This window comes from Hydra viridissima, unplaced genomic scaffold (genome assembly GCF_058129835.1).
Source record: "Hydra viridissima isolate aposymbiotic clone 2 unplaced genomic scaffold, HvirCarnegie_v1 scaffold_12, whole genome shotgun sequence".
Classification (NCBI taxonomy): domain Eukaryota; kingdom Metazoa; phylum Cnidaria; class Hydrozoa; order Anthoathecata; family Hydridae; genus Hydra; species Hydra viridissima.
Genome location: NW_028324311.1, coordinates 746,047 through 762,173, shown reverse-complemented (window position 1 = coordinate 762,173; position 16,127 = coordinate 746,047). Strand labels below are relative to the sequence as shown.

The following is a 16,127-nucleotide window of genomic DNA, read 5'->3' as shown; positions in this document are numbered from 1 at the left end:
TTCATTGCTTTTACCTTTCATTTAAAAAAAAAATTAGTTCAAAATTTAAATTACTTTACAATTTATATTGATTTGAAGTTGTCCATAATAAAAAAATTACGAGTGCGCTAATACTTTCTGGAAGCACTGTATATATAGAGAGAGAGAGATAGATATAGATATAGATATAGATATAGATATAGATATAGATATAAATATATATAGACACACACATACATTTACATATATATAAATATATATATGGATAAGGGTGATGCTACTCTTATAAACTTGCATACCTGTATCATTAAGTCCCCATTAAGTCCCAGATATTGAATGTGATATACTCTGTTCCTGTAATCTGTAATAATATAATCACTGTTTTTAATACTGTAGAAATATTTCAAAGAGTAGGGAAAGTTTTTGTACCTAGGGCCAGATTTTTTTCAATGCCCCAATTTATAGCCAAAGACTTGTCTAAAAATGGTAAAGCTGATTTAATCACATCTCTAAACTAATTAATTTCTATTGATATAAATATAATGACTAAAAATATAAAAGTCTGTCTTGTAGAAAGGTTTAAAAATTATTGGCCCTAGGTACATTTGGCTTTTTTTAAATTGTACCTAGGGCTGCTCTATGAAAATTAGTTATAACTTCATAATCAATAGACAACAAAGATAAATACATAAACTTTATTAATTATTCGTTTAATCTTACATTGTTTTCTTAAAATTTCTATAGCATTATATGATAGTGCTATCATGAAATTCCCAACATTTAAAAATGTTTTACGTTTCTGATTGTAGTCAAATCATATAAACAAGTTTTCCTGTTTTTGTCTTTGCAATTTTTGTTGCATGCTGAAGTTCACTGCTATGAAATTTGACCGCCAGGTTGAAGTTTGTGTCAATTAAAAAATTCTCATTAATATAGTCTTTACTAACTTATAGTAATGGGAAACAATTGAGCTTGAAATCAAAATTGCGTGCTATGTTAGTGTATTTTCAAAAAATAAATGCTATATTTCATCTATTTTTTATTTGTTAAAATTTAACAAAATGCGCTGAAAAATCCTGGGAACTACACAGTTTTATACAAAATACAAAACAAAGTTCACAGAAAATGGCGACAAGATTTAGTGTTTGCTGCGTCTGTCTAGAACATAAAGGTGCAAGATCAAAGAAGTTAACTACAGTTTCTGAACCTATCATTCAGAAAATAAATGTCTTTGTTAATTACAAATATGATCCTAACTTAGAAGCATACTCTACAATGATTTGCTCCACTTGTCAAAGAAACCTTTACCTACTTGACTCAGACAAAAGTACTGCAAGAAGTTCTTGGTTATCAAAAGTATCCAAGGTATCAAAATAATTATAAAAATTTTTTATTTTAAGCCCTTTTACTTTAAGGTTATTCAAAAATATGTTGTAAATGGTATTGTGTTTGAACAACAAATATTCTTTAAAAAAAAAAAAATCACATCAAAACTGATTTAATAAAATTAAAGTTAAAATTAAATCATTGAAATAACAAAACCAAATTTATCTTTACAGATTCATGTAGAATCAGTAGTCAGACGTGGTATTGATATATTAGATACTATTCAGTCTACACAACCTGAAACTGTTGATGACAGAAATACAAATTTATGCCGTCAATGTTTTGGTATTTTAGGTAAAAACCTGATGTTTTAAAATTATTTGGATTATAATATATCAAATTATGCATGTATGAGTGTATGTATGTTTGTGTGTGTGTTTTTATGTATGTATGTATGTATGTATGTATGTATGTATGTATGTATGTATGTATGTATGTATGTATGTATGTATGTGTGTGTGTGTGTGTATGTATGTATGTATGTATGTATGTATGTATGTATGTATGTAATAAATACAGTATTTGTAACAAAGAATGCAATAAGTTTTTATCATTCTTTAGTTTACTCTTTATTCACTTTTAAATTACAAACTTAGTAATAAACCTTTTTTTTTTAACTTTCTAATTCAGCAAGACAATTCTTATATTTTGTATAATTGTAAATGTAATGCTTTACACAATTTAAAAAAAGTTAGAGATAATCTTCAGTTATTTGATTATTGTTCTTATTTTGTATGTGAATTTCCTTTTTTTATAAATTCTTGTCAATTTTTTTTTTAAGATGCTGGAAGACCTCATAATTGGTGTAAAAGTCAGGCAGTTGTAAACCTTGCTGATTTAGCCTTCGGTATTGGAGCTTTACAGGCTACGAAGTCAGTTATAACAGTTGGCTTCAAATATTATCAAGAATAAAACGGAGAAAGAAAATTTAATACAAGGGGCAACATTCAATCTATCAACTGGTGGTAACCCAATTCAGATTACCGTAGGAATCTCGGATTTGAAATCAGATAGAACCAAATCTGCAAATATGATGCCTTTTCAGATGCTGCTGACTTTACAGACTGTTTTAGAACTTTCCAAAGCAGGAACTCTTGTTTTGGTTTCCAGTCTAAAGAGTTCATTCGGACCAAATTGCATTACCAAAAATATATTTGGGAAACTTGAAGAACTTCAGTCATATGTTGAATCCTTTTATTCTGCAGAATTAGTTGAGTTTAGAGGAAAGGCAGGGTCAAAAATAGACTGTAATTTGGTTTTTGTTAAAAATACAATTGATTTTGTAATGCATATTATAAACGAAAGGAAACTAAACCCTTATAAAGCATTTGTGAATATAGCTGTGGATGGAGGAGGAGGTTTCCTGAAGGTTGCATGCAATGTGTTTGATCCTGAAAATCTGCATTCCTGTTCTTCAAAGTATCAAGATAGTGGAGTTCAGTGTATCCAGATTTTAGCTATAGCTGAGGACATTCCTGAATCCAACTGGAATTTAGGACTGATTCTATCAAAACTTAAGTTAGAGGAAGTAAACTATTATATAGCTTTTGACTTAAAATGTGCAAATGCTGTACTGGGTCTGTCTACACATTCTGGAAAATATGCCTGTTTATACTGTACAGGATTATGTTCTTTAATTTCTGGAGATTGTAGGACATTTGGAAGTCTTGATTACTGGGCTCAGAAATATAAAGATGATGGATGCCCACACACAAAAATGTCAAATTATTACAATGTAATTAATAAAAGATTAATTTATTTGGATGAGAATCCTGAAAAATTAGTTATTCATAAGATAGCTCCACCAGAATTACACTTGATGATGGGGACAGTTGGAGTTTTAGGAAAAGTATTATTGTTCCTCTGGAAACCTGGTTTTAAAACTTGGTTGACTTGTCATCATATTATCTTTTGAGGCTACCATGGAATTGGGTGGGATGGAAATAACTCCAACAAAATACTTGAAAAGTTAGATTATCTTGAACAAGCTGTGATTGAGGAAATCCCAATATACCAACATCTGATATTAGCTGTAATTAACTGCTTGTGAGCTTTAAAATCAGTAAAAGATGCAGCTTTTGGTAAAGATTTAAAACCAGAATTTGAAACAATTATTAATAATTTTGCTGATACTTTTAAATCCCTGCAAAATGACATCCATAATGCAAACATAGAGGGATTAACCTTATCTACAACATAGAAAATGCATATCATTGTGAGCCACATTGTTCCATTTGTAAAATATTATAACATGGGGCTGGGAAATTTTGCAGAACAGGCTGGCGAGGCAGTGCATGCTAAATTTAAACCTACCTGGAAAAGATATAAAGTCAGCACAGAACATATTAAACATGGAGAAAAATTAAAAAAGGCTGTTGTCGACTTTAACACAAGAAGAGTTTGATAATAGTATCATCCGTGTTGTAATCTTTATTGTAAAATATATGAATTGAAAAAAAGGATGAAATTTGACTATTTTTTATGCTTAGCACGCGGTTTTGATTTCAAACTCAATTGTTTCCCATTACTATATGTTAGTAAAGACTATATTAATCAGAATTTTTTAATTGACACAAACTTCAACCTGGCGGTTAAATTTCATAGCAGTGAGTTCAATAGTGTTTCTTCCTGGAGAGTCAGTCAGAATTCTGCATCTACCTGGTTTTCCATTTCCTTTTTTAGATGAACAAAGTTTTACTTTTAAAAAAGGACAGACCTGTTCTCGCGTTATACATGAAATAGATTTTTATAGAAAAAAGTCTATTTCCATAGCTGATAAATCATTTTCTTACACAGGAATATAGCTGTTTTATAAATTTATTGATAAATCTTTAATTAACTCATTTTTTTTGTCAGAAATATAGTTATTTGGGCAATTTAATGCTGGATCAGGTCTGTAAATTACATCTGAACTCAAATATTCATCATCAGTGAATACGTTTTGATTAACTGGCCACCAGACACACAAAAACCTGCTAGAATGTTTAAATGAGTAAAAGCCAAAGCATAAGATTTGCCTATCTTCTCTGCAACATCATATATGGTGATTAGGTTTCCTTGGTTTGACAGCTGTGCTGTTGTATTTCTCAATTCCTAGATCAGACTTGTCTGCTGGGTGTAGTATAAAAATATGTAAAAGCTTTGTAAACATTATAAATAGAAAGAGAAACAACCAATATCAGCAATTTATATTGAATAGTAGTTTCTTTTTGAATCGTAAAGGTATATATGAATATTATATAGTCATTTTTTTAATTTAGAAGGGAGGGGAGTTCAATATTTCTCAACATTTATTGTTAGCAAACAATAAATGTTGAGAAATACTGTATGAACTTATATATAATATATATGTATATATATATATATACAAATTTTATTTAAAAAGAACTTATGTCAGGTATGAATAAATGTATATATATATATATATATATATATATATATATATATATATATATATATATATATATATATATATATATATGTATATATATATATATATATGTATATATATATATATATATATATATATATATATATATATATATATATATATATATATATATATATATATATATATATATATATATATATATATACACACAAATATATAAATATATATATATATATATACATGTATGTATGTATGTATGTATGTATGTATGTATGTATGTATGTATGTATGTATGTATATATAATTAAAATTATAACTAAAAATGATAAAGAAAAAACTTTTGTTATGGAACTTTAAGTTTCATGCCTAACGGAAATCATCAGCCATATATTACAAAATTAAAAATTAAACGTTAAAATTAGATTTAGAATTATGGTGGCATGAGTTCTAATAATTCCATGGAAACAAAATTTTAAAAGTATAACGTGACATAAATATAACATGAACCAACCATGATCAATCTTCGGTGTCAAATGAGGAAATAAGGAATTTATTCTTGTGCCTGCACTTTGAGACCATTTCACTCCTTGTGTTAAGTAGGTTATCTAGTGGGAAACTTAAAGTTCCATAATAAAATTTTTTTCTTTATCCTTTTTAATTATAATGTTTTGAAATTTATATATAATCAAAATAAATTTCCTAAATATTGAACACTTTTCAAGGAACAAGAGATTTGTATTATTTTATATATATATATGTATATGTATAAAGTTCATGTACTAGTTCATTTATTCATACCTTACATAAGTTCTTTTTAAATAAAATTTATACATATGTTTAAGAATTTTTTTTATAAAACGTTTTTTAGACTGTTGAAAAAAGTGTTCCACACCAAGTAAATAGTGTTTACGAATCCCTTGCTGCATCAACTTTGGTTGCCTGTATATCTGCCTTAAATAATTCTAAAGGTTGTTCAAATTGTTTTGTGTGTATATATATATATATATATATATATATATATATATATATATATATATATATATATATATATATATATATATATATATATATATATATATATATATATATATATATAGCTTACTTGCTAAACTATAACCTTTTCAAAAAAAACAGAAAGTTTTTAAATTAAGATTCAAAGCTGTAAAATTTCACCTGTTTGCAGTTTTTTTTTTAGTTTAAATGATTCTTCAAATGCCAAAATTGGTTTTAGATAACAAGCTGGAATCATTTTGGAACTCTATTCTTCATCCCACCAAGAAGCCATTACTTTCAGATAAGTTTATGATGGGAGCTAACAAAGAGCGTAAGAATTAAAATATTTTTATTATTTGATCAAATAAAATCTTTATCATAACAAAGTCCAGAAATGTTTTTATTGATTTCATCACAAGAAAAAGGAAATGATTTTATTGGATTTGCTAATCACTGAGCATAATTTAAGTTTATCTTATCTTTCAGTTATCAGAATTTTAAAATAGGTTTTAATCTCATTTATTTTATAAAATAGTTAATGGACAGTGTTTCTGTAATTTTGTTTGATTGTTTTGTTTTGGGCAAAGTTAGTTTACATATTACAAAATAAAAGAACAAAATATAATATGAAAAAAATTGCTTCAATCATAGTTCAATATTCAAGAAGCTAGTCTGTTTAAATATTTAGAATAAAAATTCCTTTACAAAAGCCAATATAAATTAAGTCAAGCTTAAAAAAGTCAAGTTTATTTTTAATGCTTGTGGTATCATTTCACTAAAAATCTGTAACTAACCAGTAGCTAATAGACCAACTTTTTTTCTATATATTTATTGAATTCTTTTATAAGATTTAGGTTTTTGTTCTTATAGAGTTAAATCAGTTGATGAGATTTATGGTAGTTCTCTTTACAAATCACTTTGAAAAAGTTACTGGAAAATATATAAAGTAAGTGCAATTATGTAGTTTTGTTAATACACTTTTGATTTTAGCAAACCGTTGAGGTAAAGTGGTTACAGTATGTTATGTGTATGTTTCATGATTTCAACTCAATCCAATTATTTGGCTGTCCACAAGAATAAACTAATATTGGAAAATAATTGATAACTGGATAATAATAATAGTTGGATCAAATGAACTTCTATCTTTTCAAAATTAACAATATTGAGCTGATAGTATATTTCTTCCTGATATCATTTTGTTATATTGGATAATGGTACATCATTTGCCCCAACATATTTTTATCAGCAACACTTTGTCATTGCACCACAACATTTAGGTACTAATTGTTGTAATGTGATCACCCTACATCATTTGTAGAAATAGCAATTCTTCAGGATTCTTGATGAGCTATTCAGCATAGAAGGGAAATGATGCAGAAAATTTTCCCTCAATATTTTGTAGCTTGTTTATTGTCCCTGGTGTAGAATTATGTTTTTTAGGTATTTGCTCTGCTCTTTTTAATTTCATCATGTAGTTTCATAATTTTTCCAATTTTTCATTTTTAGTACCTTGCCATGTGTTTTAAATCCCCTTCTAATAGAAAACTGCTACTTGTGATATGACAATTTTTATAGCCTCTAATTTAGTGTAGTTTGCTTGTGCTGTTTTGATGGTGTTATAACATTAAGTATAATACTTGTGAATATATTGGCAGATGTGAACTGGTAATACTTCAGTCAGCTTCAGTTATCCTGCTCCCAAGACCAAAGATTGTTGCTGACTGATGTGTTACTGGCGCCCCTTTGCTAGATGAGTGAGCTATTGGTGACCTAATATTTGAAGAATCATAAAGATGAGTTGGAGTACAAACATCAGTGTTAATAACATATTCTACAATATCTATGGCATCAGCAGAACATGCTCTGATAGTAATGAACAAGAGTATTGTAAAAAAACGTGGATTGTATAAATATCTTTAGGCTATCTACCCCAATATAAAACAAGTCATCTATTGTGTGGTTAACAAACACTAAAGAACAATAAGTTATTGTATGTAAAACACACTAAAAAAACTAATTTCAGTATGAGTTCTTATTGAATTCAGTGAAGTATTGTAAATATTATTAGAAGTTTTAAAAATAGCACTAAACAGTACTTAATAAAAAGCCAGTTTTTAATCATAAAACCTACATGAAAATATTTCAAACACTTCAGTAAAACACCTGTATTGATAAACAATAGCAAACAAATAATGTAAACAAAAAGTAGTTAACAACCTAAGATGTAAAACATAGGGTATGCATAGTATTTAAAACCTTCTATGATAAAGGATTAAAAACCTGAATAGGCAAGGCAACAATTTACATGGAGTAGATAGGAAATTTCAATGTTAGTGGGACTCCTACCAATGTTTAGATTTACATAAAGCTAGAACATCAAACTGAACAATAAAAATTGATAATAACAGCATAATAAAAATCATAGCATCAAACAAACAGTATTTTTAATTAAAAAAACAACTCATTAAAACTCATTAAAAGATAAAGTTCTACAAAATGCAAAATTTTATTATGTAACATTGCAAATTTTAGTTACAAATATAGGTTGGACTCTTTAACAGTAATTTTTGTTGAAAATTTGATTAATTTGTCAAAATGATGATTTTTACTCATAAAAATATTAGATTAGCTTTTACCAAATGAGTATTTTTACAGTCGTTTTTTTAAAAAATTTCTCTGAAATAAATGTAAGGCCTTTTGTGCAAATTCCAAAAAGAGTGGCTTTTGTTTACAGTTCTTTGACTCATTCTTTTTTATGCTGTAAATCCATTTGACTATTTCTGTTTTGTTTGCATGTTCCTACTTATTTCATGTTTGTTCTAAAACGCAGATGTGAGGTTTTCCCTCTTCTCCTATGAAATTTGCACATTTGCATGGTGCCTCTTAAAATTTTTGTACCTTAAAGATTGAATTGGCAAAAGGATTTGGGTCATTATATCAATAACACAACTTTTGGATAATCTATTCAGACATGACATTTAGATTTAACTCAAACCATGTTGCGGATTTTGATAGATATTTGACAAAAAAGCCAGAGTTTGTTTTACAAAGTGAAGTTTTGTTCTTTTAAAGGTTTTCTTTTGAGATAAATTCAGCATGATTAGTTGCTTCCGCTAAGAAATATTTTATTACATAAAAATCAAGTAAAGTATGTGCTACAAAATATTTAAAAGTTTTTGTCAAATATTTTTTATTATGATTAAACAAACAGCAACTACATAATCAAAAGATTTATATTCTAAGCAACACTTGGGTAAGAATATAAATCTTTTGATTATGCAATTGATGTTTTCATTTTAAAAACATCATTTTTAAACTCTATACTAGCCCAAGCTTGTGCTGTATATATGCAACATAAAGAAATGGTAACTATTTTCTTTAGGCCTTGGTACCATGCCTTCTTTATGCTTCTGTTACATGGTGACATTGACACCGTCAAACAAACTAAGAGTCTGATCATGAAAGTCATTGAGTATGATGGTTTAACTGATTTTCATATGGAAATGTTAAATGAGATTCACAGCTATGTGATAAAAGTTGATGTGAGTTTTTTCATATAATAATCAGCATGATGGCATTTATTTTAGATAAAAAACATCTTATTGAATATAATTAAATACTTTACTTAATGTGTCTGTAAATCGAATCATTGTATATATGTACAAATGTATGTATGTATGTACAGTAGCGTTCAAAAATTTATAAACAGCAAAATTTTTCAAGTTTTTTCGCCATAAGTTTTTGACTGAAAATGAATGAAATTTTTAATAATTATTCCTATAATGTTACTATATATTATGATTTATTCAAAAAAATGATAACTTGTAATGGAAGGAAGAAATTCAAATTTTATTGAAAACATAACGATGCAAAAGTTTATAAACAATACCCCATTAAGAAAATTAAAATTTCATTTAGAAAAATGTATTTATGTTAAAATTAATTTATCAGATATAATATTTAACTTAACTTGAATTTGAAAAAAAATGGTAAAATCAAAGTAATTGTCTAGAGAAAAGAAAAATTTAATAATACGTGCTGTAGAGAAGAAGGTTCCTTATAAGCAAAGCTTGTGGCTAAATCAACAATTAGCATCCAAGTTATAAAGAAACCAAAAGATAAAGAAACCAAAAGACACTTGAAAACAAGTATTGTTCAGGCAGGCCAAAGATAACTACAGAACATCAAGACAGATCTTTGGTGAGAAAATCAAGACAAGATCCCTGCAAAAGTACTGTCGAATTAAATAGCATTTTGAGCAATAAATATGTTGTTAAGTGCAGCATAGATATTACAAAATGTCCCCTGCGTCAGCATAATTTGTTTGTCATTGTCCTGCCAACAAACCATTAGTGTTATTAAATAATCGCTCAACCCAATTGAAACTCGCAAAAGATCATATGCATTGGACTTCCAAAGAATGGTCAAAAATCTTATTCAGTAATGAATCAAAGTTTTGTATGTTTGGTAGCAATGGTATCAAGTTCATGAGACTCCAAAAGATGAAAGACTAGCTCCTAAGTATCAAATGCCAACAGTTAAACCTGGTGGGGGCAAATAATAGTTCGGGATCTTTCAGTTGTGATTCTAATGGTCAACTTCATCGCATCGATTGTATTTAGATATAATCGATGCGATGAAATGGATCAATAGAAACAAGGCTGACAGTAAATCAATGCATCGATTATATCAAAATATATGCAAATTGATGCATCAGTTATATTTAGATGGTTATGCTGCCACATGGAAAGGTTATGCTGCCACATGGAAAGGTTATGCTGCCACGGACAAAATGCCTTGTGGTTGGATTTTCCAGTAAGTCAACAATTTAAAGCACCGTGCAAGTTCTGTAAAAAAATTTTTCAATTTGAAAAAAATTCTTATTTTGGACTTGCCTTCTCAAAATTCAGATTTAAATCCAACAAAACATCTTTGGGAATATTTCAATTGTTGATTGAAAGGCAAAAAACCAACCAATAAAAATGATTTATTCCAGGTGCTTTTGGATTATTAGGCAAATATCTCCATAGATGCTCTGATCAACTTAATGGACTCTTTACATTGTTGTTGTTAAGCAATGTTAAAATCTAGAGGCTATTCAACAAAATATTAATGTGCTGTGATGAAATATTGCGGAGGAATTAGAAATAGTCCCTCTTTTTTGAATTATTTTCTATTGTTTATAAACTTTTGCATGCTACTGTACTGTATGTATGTATGCATGCATGTATGTATGTATGTATGTATGTATGTATGTATGTATGTATGTAGGTAGGTAGGTAGGTAGGTAGGTAGGTAGGCATGTAGGTATGTATCGAATTATGGAGGTAAAATTCACCTTTTTGATTGTTATTGAGTCAGAAAATTAGGAATACTGAGTTTCATACTTTTTGTGTTATGTGTAACATTTAAGTTATAATAATGTCAAATAATTATGTAAATATGTCAAATAATTATATAAATATGTCAAATAATTAGTAAGTAAGGTTAGAATAACTATTTTGAACATATTTTTGTATTCTAAACTCTTTTTAGACATTTCATAAATTGTCCTTGAAAAAGTATTTGCATTTGTTTGGATATTGTATTTATTATTTATATTTCTTATTCATTAAATGTCTTATCTTTAAGTCTGAAAATTCAGTCCATCTGAACCGTATTGCTGATTGTTATTTATTCTTGGTATCATGCTACAAAGGTTCTTATGAAGATGTTCTCATTAAGTGCATATTTAATGTTCACCATCCTATTATTGGTAAGATAAGTAGTTATATTTTGTGATAGCTCTGTTTTTTCTGCTGCCCTTAAAAATTCAACCATGTTATTATTGTTCATAGTTGATAATTGTCCGGACTTGTTAAAAATGATGGCATCTTTAATGAATGTTGACTTGAACAAGTTCATCTCTGATCATTGTGATGTTATTATGGAGATGTTCCTGAACTTAGAAATAATCGAGAAGGTGACTGCTAAAAGTAGTATAAAGTTTTGTCTGGCATAATATATTACATATGTAATCTATATACATATATCTGGCGTAATTTTAGATTTTTTGTTTTCATTTGTTTATCAAACGAAGTTCTTTTTGAAAAAATGTTTTTAACTTTTGTTCTATGAAACTATGAAAATTTTTTGTCATACCAGATTCACATGAACACTTTGAGAACTCTTCTGAGCATATCTTCTCCATTGGTTCTACCAATATGTATTAAAATGATTAAAGAAAAGTTTGCAGACCCAGGCTTAAAGCAAGTAACACTGCATGAATTTGGAATTCTTAACACACCTGAGGGCGAAGTTTATGACCAAAGCATTTTTGAAAGGTTTGTTATTTTTATTACGTAATGCCATCATGTTATTATGCAATACCTGCAATAGCAGCAGTGGTAGAAAGTATAATGGTTTACTCTATTTTTTTCAAGTAAATGTTTAAGTACTAACTAATCATCTGTTAACTAATCATTGCTGTAACAATTAACCACTACTAGTCTCTTCATGTTTTCAGTGCTAAGGCTTCTGAAATGAAACAAGCAAATGTGAAGCGTGAATCTAAGGTGTATTCTTTCAAAGAACAGAAAATTGAAATGGAACTGAGAGAGGTAAACTTTTTCTAATTATTTTTGTGGACAGTGAGTATGCCAGCATATATAACACTTGCAAAGAAATGAATATAACATTTTTAACTATCCTTGAACCCTCGATTATCTTTGGCTTACACTTGGAAGTGACAGAGAGGATTATATTTACCTAATTATTAACACTATTTTTATTCTTTAAACAAATGACTCAATATTAATGTCATCTACTTACATAGGAATTGAAGAAAAAAAAAGTTCATAAGGTTGAATTAAATGCTAAACAAAAGGAACAGTTGGAAGTACTAAAAAATCAAGAGAGAGAAATTCGTAACAGATTGAAAGCTGTAAGATGAAATTTTTCTCTGTGTGTACTTTGGTAACTATTGGTTAAGAGAAATGTTTTTTACATTTTCTTGGTGATTTTTATTCAACAAAGTAGTTTGTTTTGTTTTATATAGCTATCAGGCTCTGTGGTGAAACATATCACACTTCTACAGGTTTGCATTGCAAGCAGAGCTGTTGAGTTGCAATATTACTATACAGATCTTATTAACATGCTGCTTGATCTTTCTAAATATCTGTTGGTCGCTCCATATGTTGTTCCTTGTTATTTAAGCATTTCACAGTGTATATTCACTGGAGAGCTTTCTCATCTTGGTAAAAAAAGCTGTTTTTAATAGCATCTTAACAATTGTTGTTATGAAAGTTTCAAAAACACATTATTAGTACCACAAATTTATTTTATACAGTACAATGTAATCTTAATTTTTATAATCTAATTGAATATGAATTTTTGAAGGTGAGCTAATTGGGAATGTAATAATGCGTCATATCGACCCACCATGTGTATTGCCTTCAAACTGGTCTGCAGAAAAACTAAGTGCTCAAACTGTCAGGGTTTTGGATACCATTCACAAATTTATTAGTGAGCGAAATCTCTATCTTATGATGGCTTATACATGGAAGAAACCATTTTCTGTTTCTGCATTTACATATCTCTTACCTTTATTAAAGATTGTTTTAAAAGATCGCGGAGCTGTTGTTAATTCAAGTGAAGAATTGCGAACAAAAGCATTGCAAATCATTATGGTGCACAGCAAATTGCGGAGTAATTCAGCAGATGAGGCATGTAATTTTTAATCATCAAACAAAATTTCTCTTTACAATGTGAAGTATATATTTTTCAATATGTTAATAAAACCATAGATTAATGTATTATAATATGTAAAGAGTGACACACATAGTTCCTTCTAAATTTATAGAACTTTAAAATATATTCTAGCACAATACCATACAACTACTTCCACGTGCAGAAACTTTGAAAATATTATCTAGCGTTATAATAGACTGCAATGACCATAACAAAGATTCCAAAATCCAACTATATGCAAATACTGTTTTTGATGAGGTATGCAAATCTGCTAGTGGGGCTGTAGGATGTGCAAGAGCATCGCTACCTGAAGTAGAGCTACTATTAGACTACATTCTTTCAGATTGTTGTTTACTAAGGCAAGCTTCTTTGAAAGGTTTGCTGGACATAGTAGATGTTTTATCTGCATATATTGAGAAATTTGCTGATACATTTGCAAGGAGGGTCATGATTGCAAGATATGATGCTGACAAAAAAAATGCAGAACTTGCTGAAACGTAAGTTTCTTACTCAGTGATTACAGTCTAAGAGGGTTACAGTCTAAGAACTAGTAATTAAAAGCTACCAGGAGCTATTTTTAATTAATAATTCCGCCATCAAAAGCTATTAAGACTTAAATCTTACAGCTTGTTTATTAGTTGTAACCAAACAGTTGTTGTTTTAAAATATTTTTACTGCTATAAACCTTATATAATTTTATTACTGCAAAGAAAAATAAATTTTTAATTTTGTGCTTCTTCTAAAAATAATTTTTCCAAGAAATGCAGTTTTTTCTGCTGAGCTCCAATAAAAACTTCTTTAAAGTTTAAAGTTTTATATCAATCAAAAAGTTTCAAAATTTTAGAATTTGGCAGAAAGCACAACTGTCAGTAAGTGGTGGAATGACTTGTGACCTAGTTGAAGACATAACTCATCCCTTAGCTGACATTCGTTTGGCATCAAGCATGGCTCTTGCTACTTCACTAGGTGAACAACCAGCATTAGCACCTATGGTTATTAACACTTTGCTGATAACGTATGATGACCAAAATAAGGTAATTTCAACAAACAACATTCAAACTTTTTAAAATGTGCTAATATTACTTAGAATTTAATGTCAGTTTTCAGATATATTGATTTGCATTATTAATAAGACTAAATAAATAGCTACTTTCAAATAGCTAAGTTTTTTATAACTTTGGTTTGTTTTTAAATGACATAATTTTTTATTATCATAAGTTAGAACATCTAAAAAAATAGAAAACATTTGAAACAATAGTATAGAATTATGGAACAAGAATCTTTGTTTAGAATTCTTCTTATTTTAATTTCTGTTTTAGATTCCTGCTCCTGTGATTGATAATCTTGGGCGTGTTGTTTCTGCTCCATTTGTTGACCCCTGGGAAGCTCGCCAAGGAGTTGCATTAACTCTAGAAAAAATTATTGCTTACATTCCTGATGACCAGGTATAAAGTGATATTTCTAAAAATTTTTTCTTGTGTTATTATAAATGTTACATTATATTTATTTTTGCTATTTCTATATCTGTTTAATTTTGATTTTTAGGTGGAGGTTTTATTCCGATTTTTTGTACCAACTGCTTTTAGTGATCGAAATGAGCTTGTGCGAAAACAAATGTTAGATGCAGCCCTTGCATTTGTCAACCAGTCTGGTCAGGTGAGTTTCTTTTAATAGATTTCACTGATGGTTTATATTCTATTATACATAACAATACTTATACATAACAGTTTATGCAATATTATACATGACAATTGCTTAAAAAAGTTTTAAAATTTTCTGCTGCACCATTTGTGAAAAATTCTATAATAAGGAAAATAAAACTTAAATACCAGATAATGAATACTATATTATTATTAGTCTTGTGAGTTTGATATTGCTAAAAGCTAAAGCAAAGAGAAAGTTGAAATTTTATGACAAATAATCAGTGTGGTAGGTGGTTGCACATAGTGGTCAGTTTTCTAAAGTTTAAGTTGTGTCTTGAACAATAAACAAACCGAGTTTGGATCATAACAATATCTTCTAACCAAATATTGTTTCTTTAAATTTCACATAAATTGTGGGTGATTATCTAAGTGAGCAAAAGATTGACTATATGACCAAAGAAAGAAATGCACTATCTGTACTTAACTAAAGGCTAATAGAGCATTCTGGGAATCATCAAAGAGTTGATCAGGAAATGTGACCTTGGTAAATTTAAAAGTATTTGGATTAAGATTTTGGAGGATTTTGGGTAAAGAATTTGGCTCTCTATACTTATTTCAAGTGTAACCTGTACAATGGTGATCATAAAAATCTGTAATTTTATTTATAAATCCATTAAAAGTTTTTGTTTTTTGAATAAACTTTTTAGTTCTTAATTTATTAAACTTTATTAGTTTACCAGTTTTGCATCTTCTTTTGCATCTTGTTTTGTTTGCCTTAAAACTGGGTCATGCTCTATCACAATGTACAATTGTCAGCAGAAACTGTATTATATTCTGAAAACAAAAAAATGATAATAAAAAACTAACAAAAAAGAAAGGCATATAGCATGAAAAAAATCAGTAATGTTAAGTAATTGCATTATGGAAGAAGTTAATCAAAATAACCATTGGTTATTTTGCAATAAGGTAATTTGGGAGGATAATAACAAATTTGAAAATTCTTTAAA

The 16,127-nt window shown here is 28.4% G+C and overlaps 1 protein-coding gene and 1 pseudogene across 2 annotated transcripts in view; both read left to right on the top strand.

The window, feature by feature from the left end:
- LOC145189265 (stalled ribosome sensor GCN1-like) overlaps positions 1–16,127 on the top strand; it is a 40,244-nt gene that overhangs the window by 14,247 nt on the left and 9,870 nt on the right. The window contains exons 16-30 of the mRNA XM_090068322.1: positions 5,625–5,724; positions 5,988–6,080; positions 6,620–6,695; positions 9,132–9,291; positions 11,381–11,504; positions 11,587–11,711; positions 11,894–12,072; positions 12,255–12,348; positions 12,564–12,671; positions 12,786–12,984; positions 13,127–13,452; positions 13,610–13,974; positions 14,322–14,511; positions 14,797–14,922; positions 15,023–15,133. Coding sequence (XP_089924448.1) covers positions 5,625–5,724; positions 5,988–6,080; positions 6,620–6,695; positions 9,132–9,291; positions 11,381–11,504; positions 11,587–11,711; positions 11,894–12,072; positions 12,255–12,348; positions 12,564–12,671; positions 12,786–12,984; positions 13,127–13,452; positions 13,610–13,974; positions 14,322–14,511; positions 14,797–14,922; positions 15,023–15,133 — 2,376 coding nt within the window. The remainder of the gene's footprint in view (positions 1–5,624; positions 5,725–5,987; positions 6,081–6,619; positions 6,696–9,131; positions 9,292–11,380; positions 11,505–11,586; positions 11,712–11,893; positions 12,073–12,254; positions 12,349–12,563; positions 12,672–12,785; positions 12,985–13,126; positions 13,453–13,609; positions 13,975–14,321; positions 14,512–14,796; positions 14,923–15,022; positions 15,134–16,127) is intronic.
- LOC149880629 (uncharacterized) lies at positions 977–3,414 on the top strand (annotated as a pseudogene). The gene is made up of 3 exons (XR_016445479.1): positions 977–1,344; positions 1,539–1,659; positions 2,147–3,414. The product of XR_016445479.1 is annotated as an uncharacterized LOC149880629 (transcript).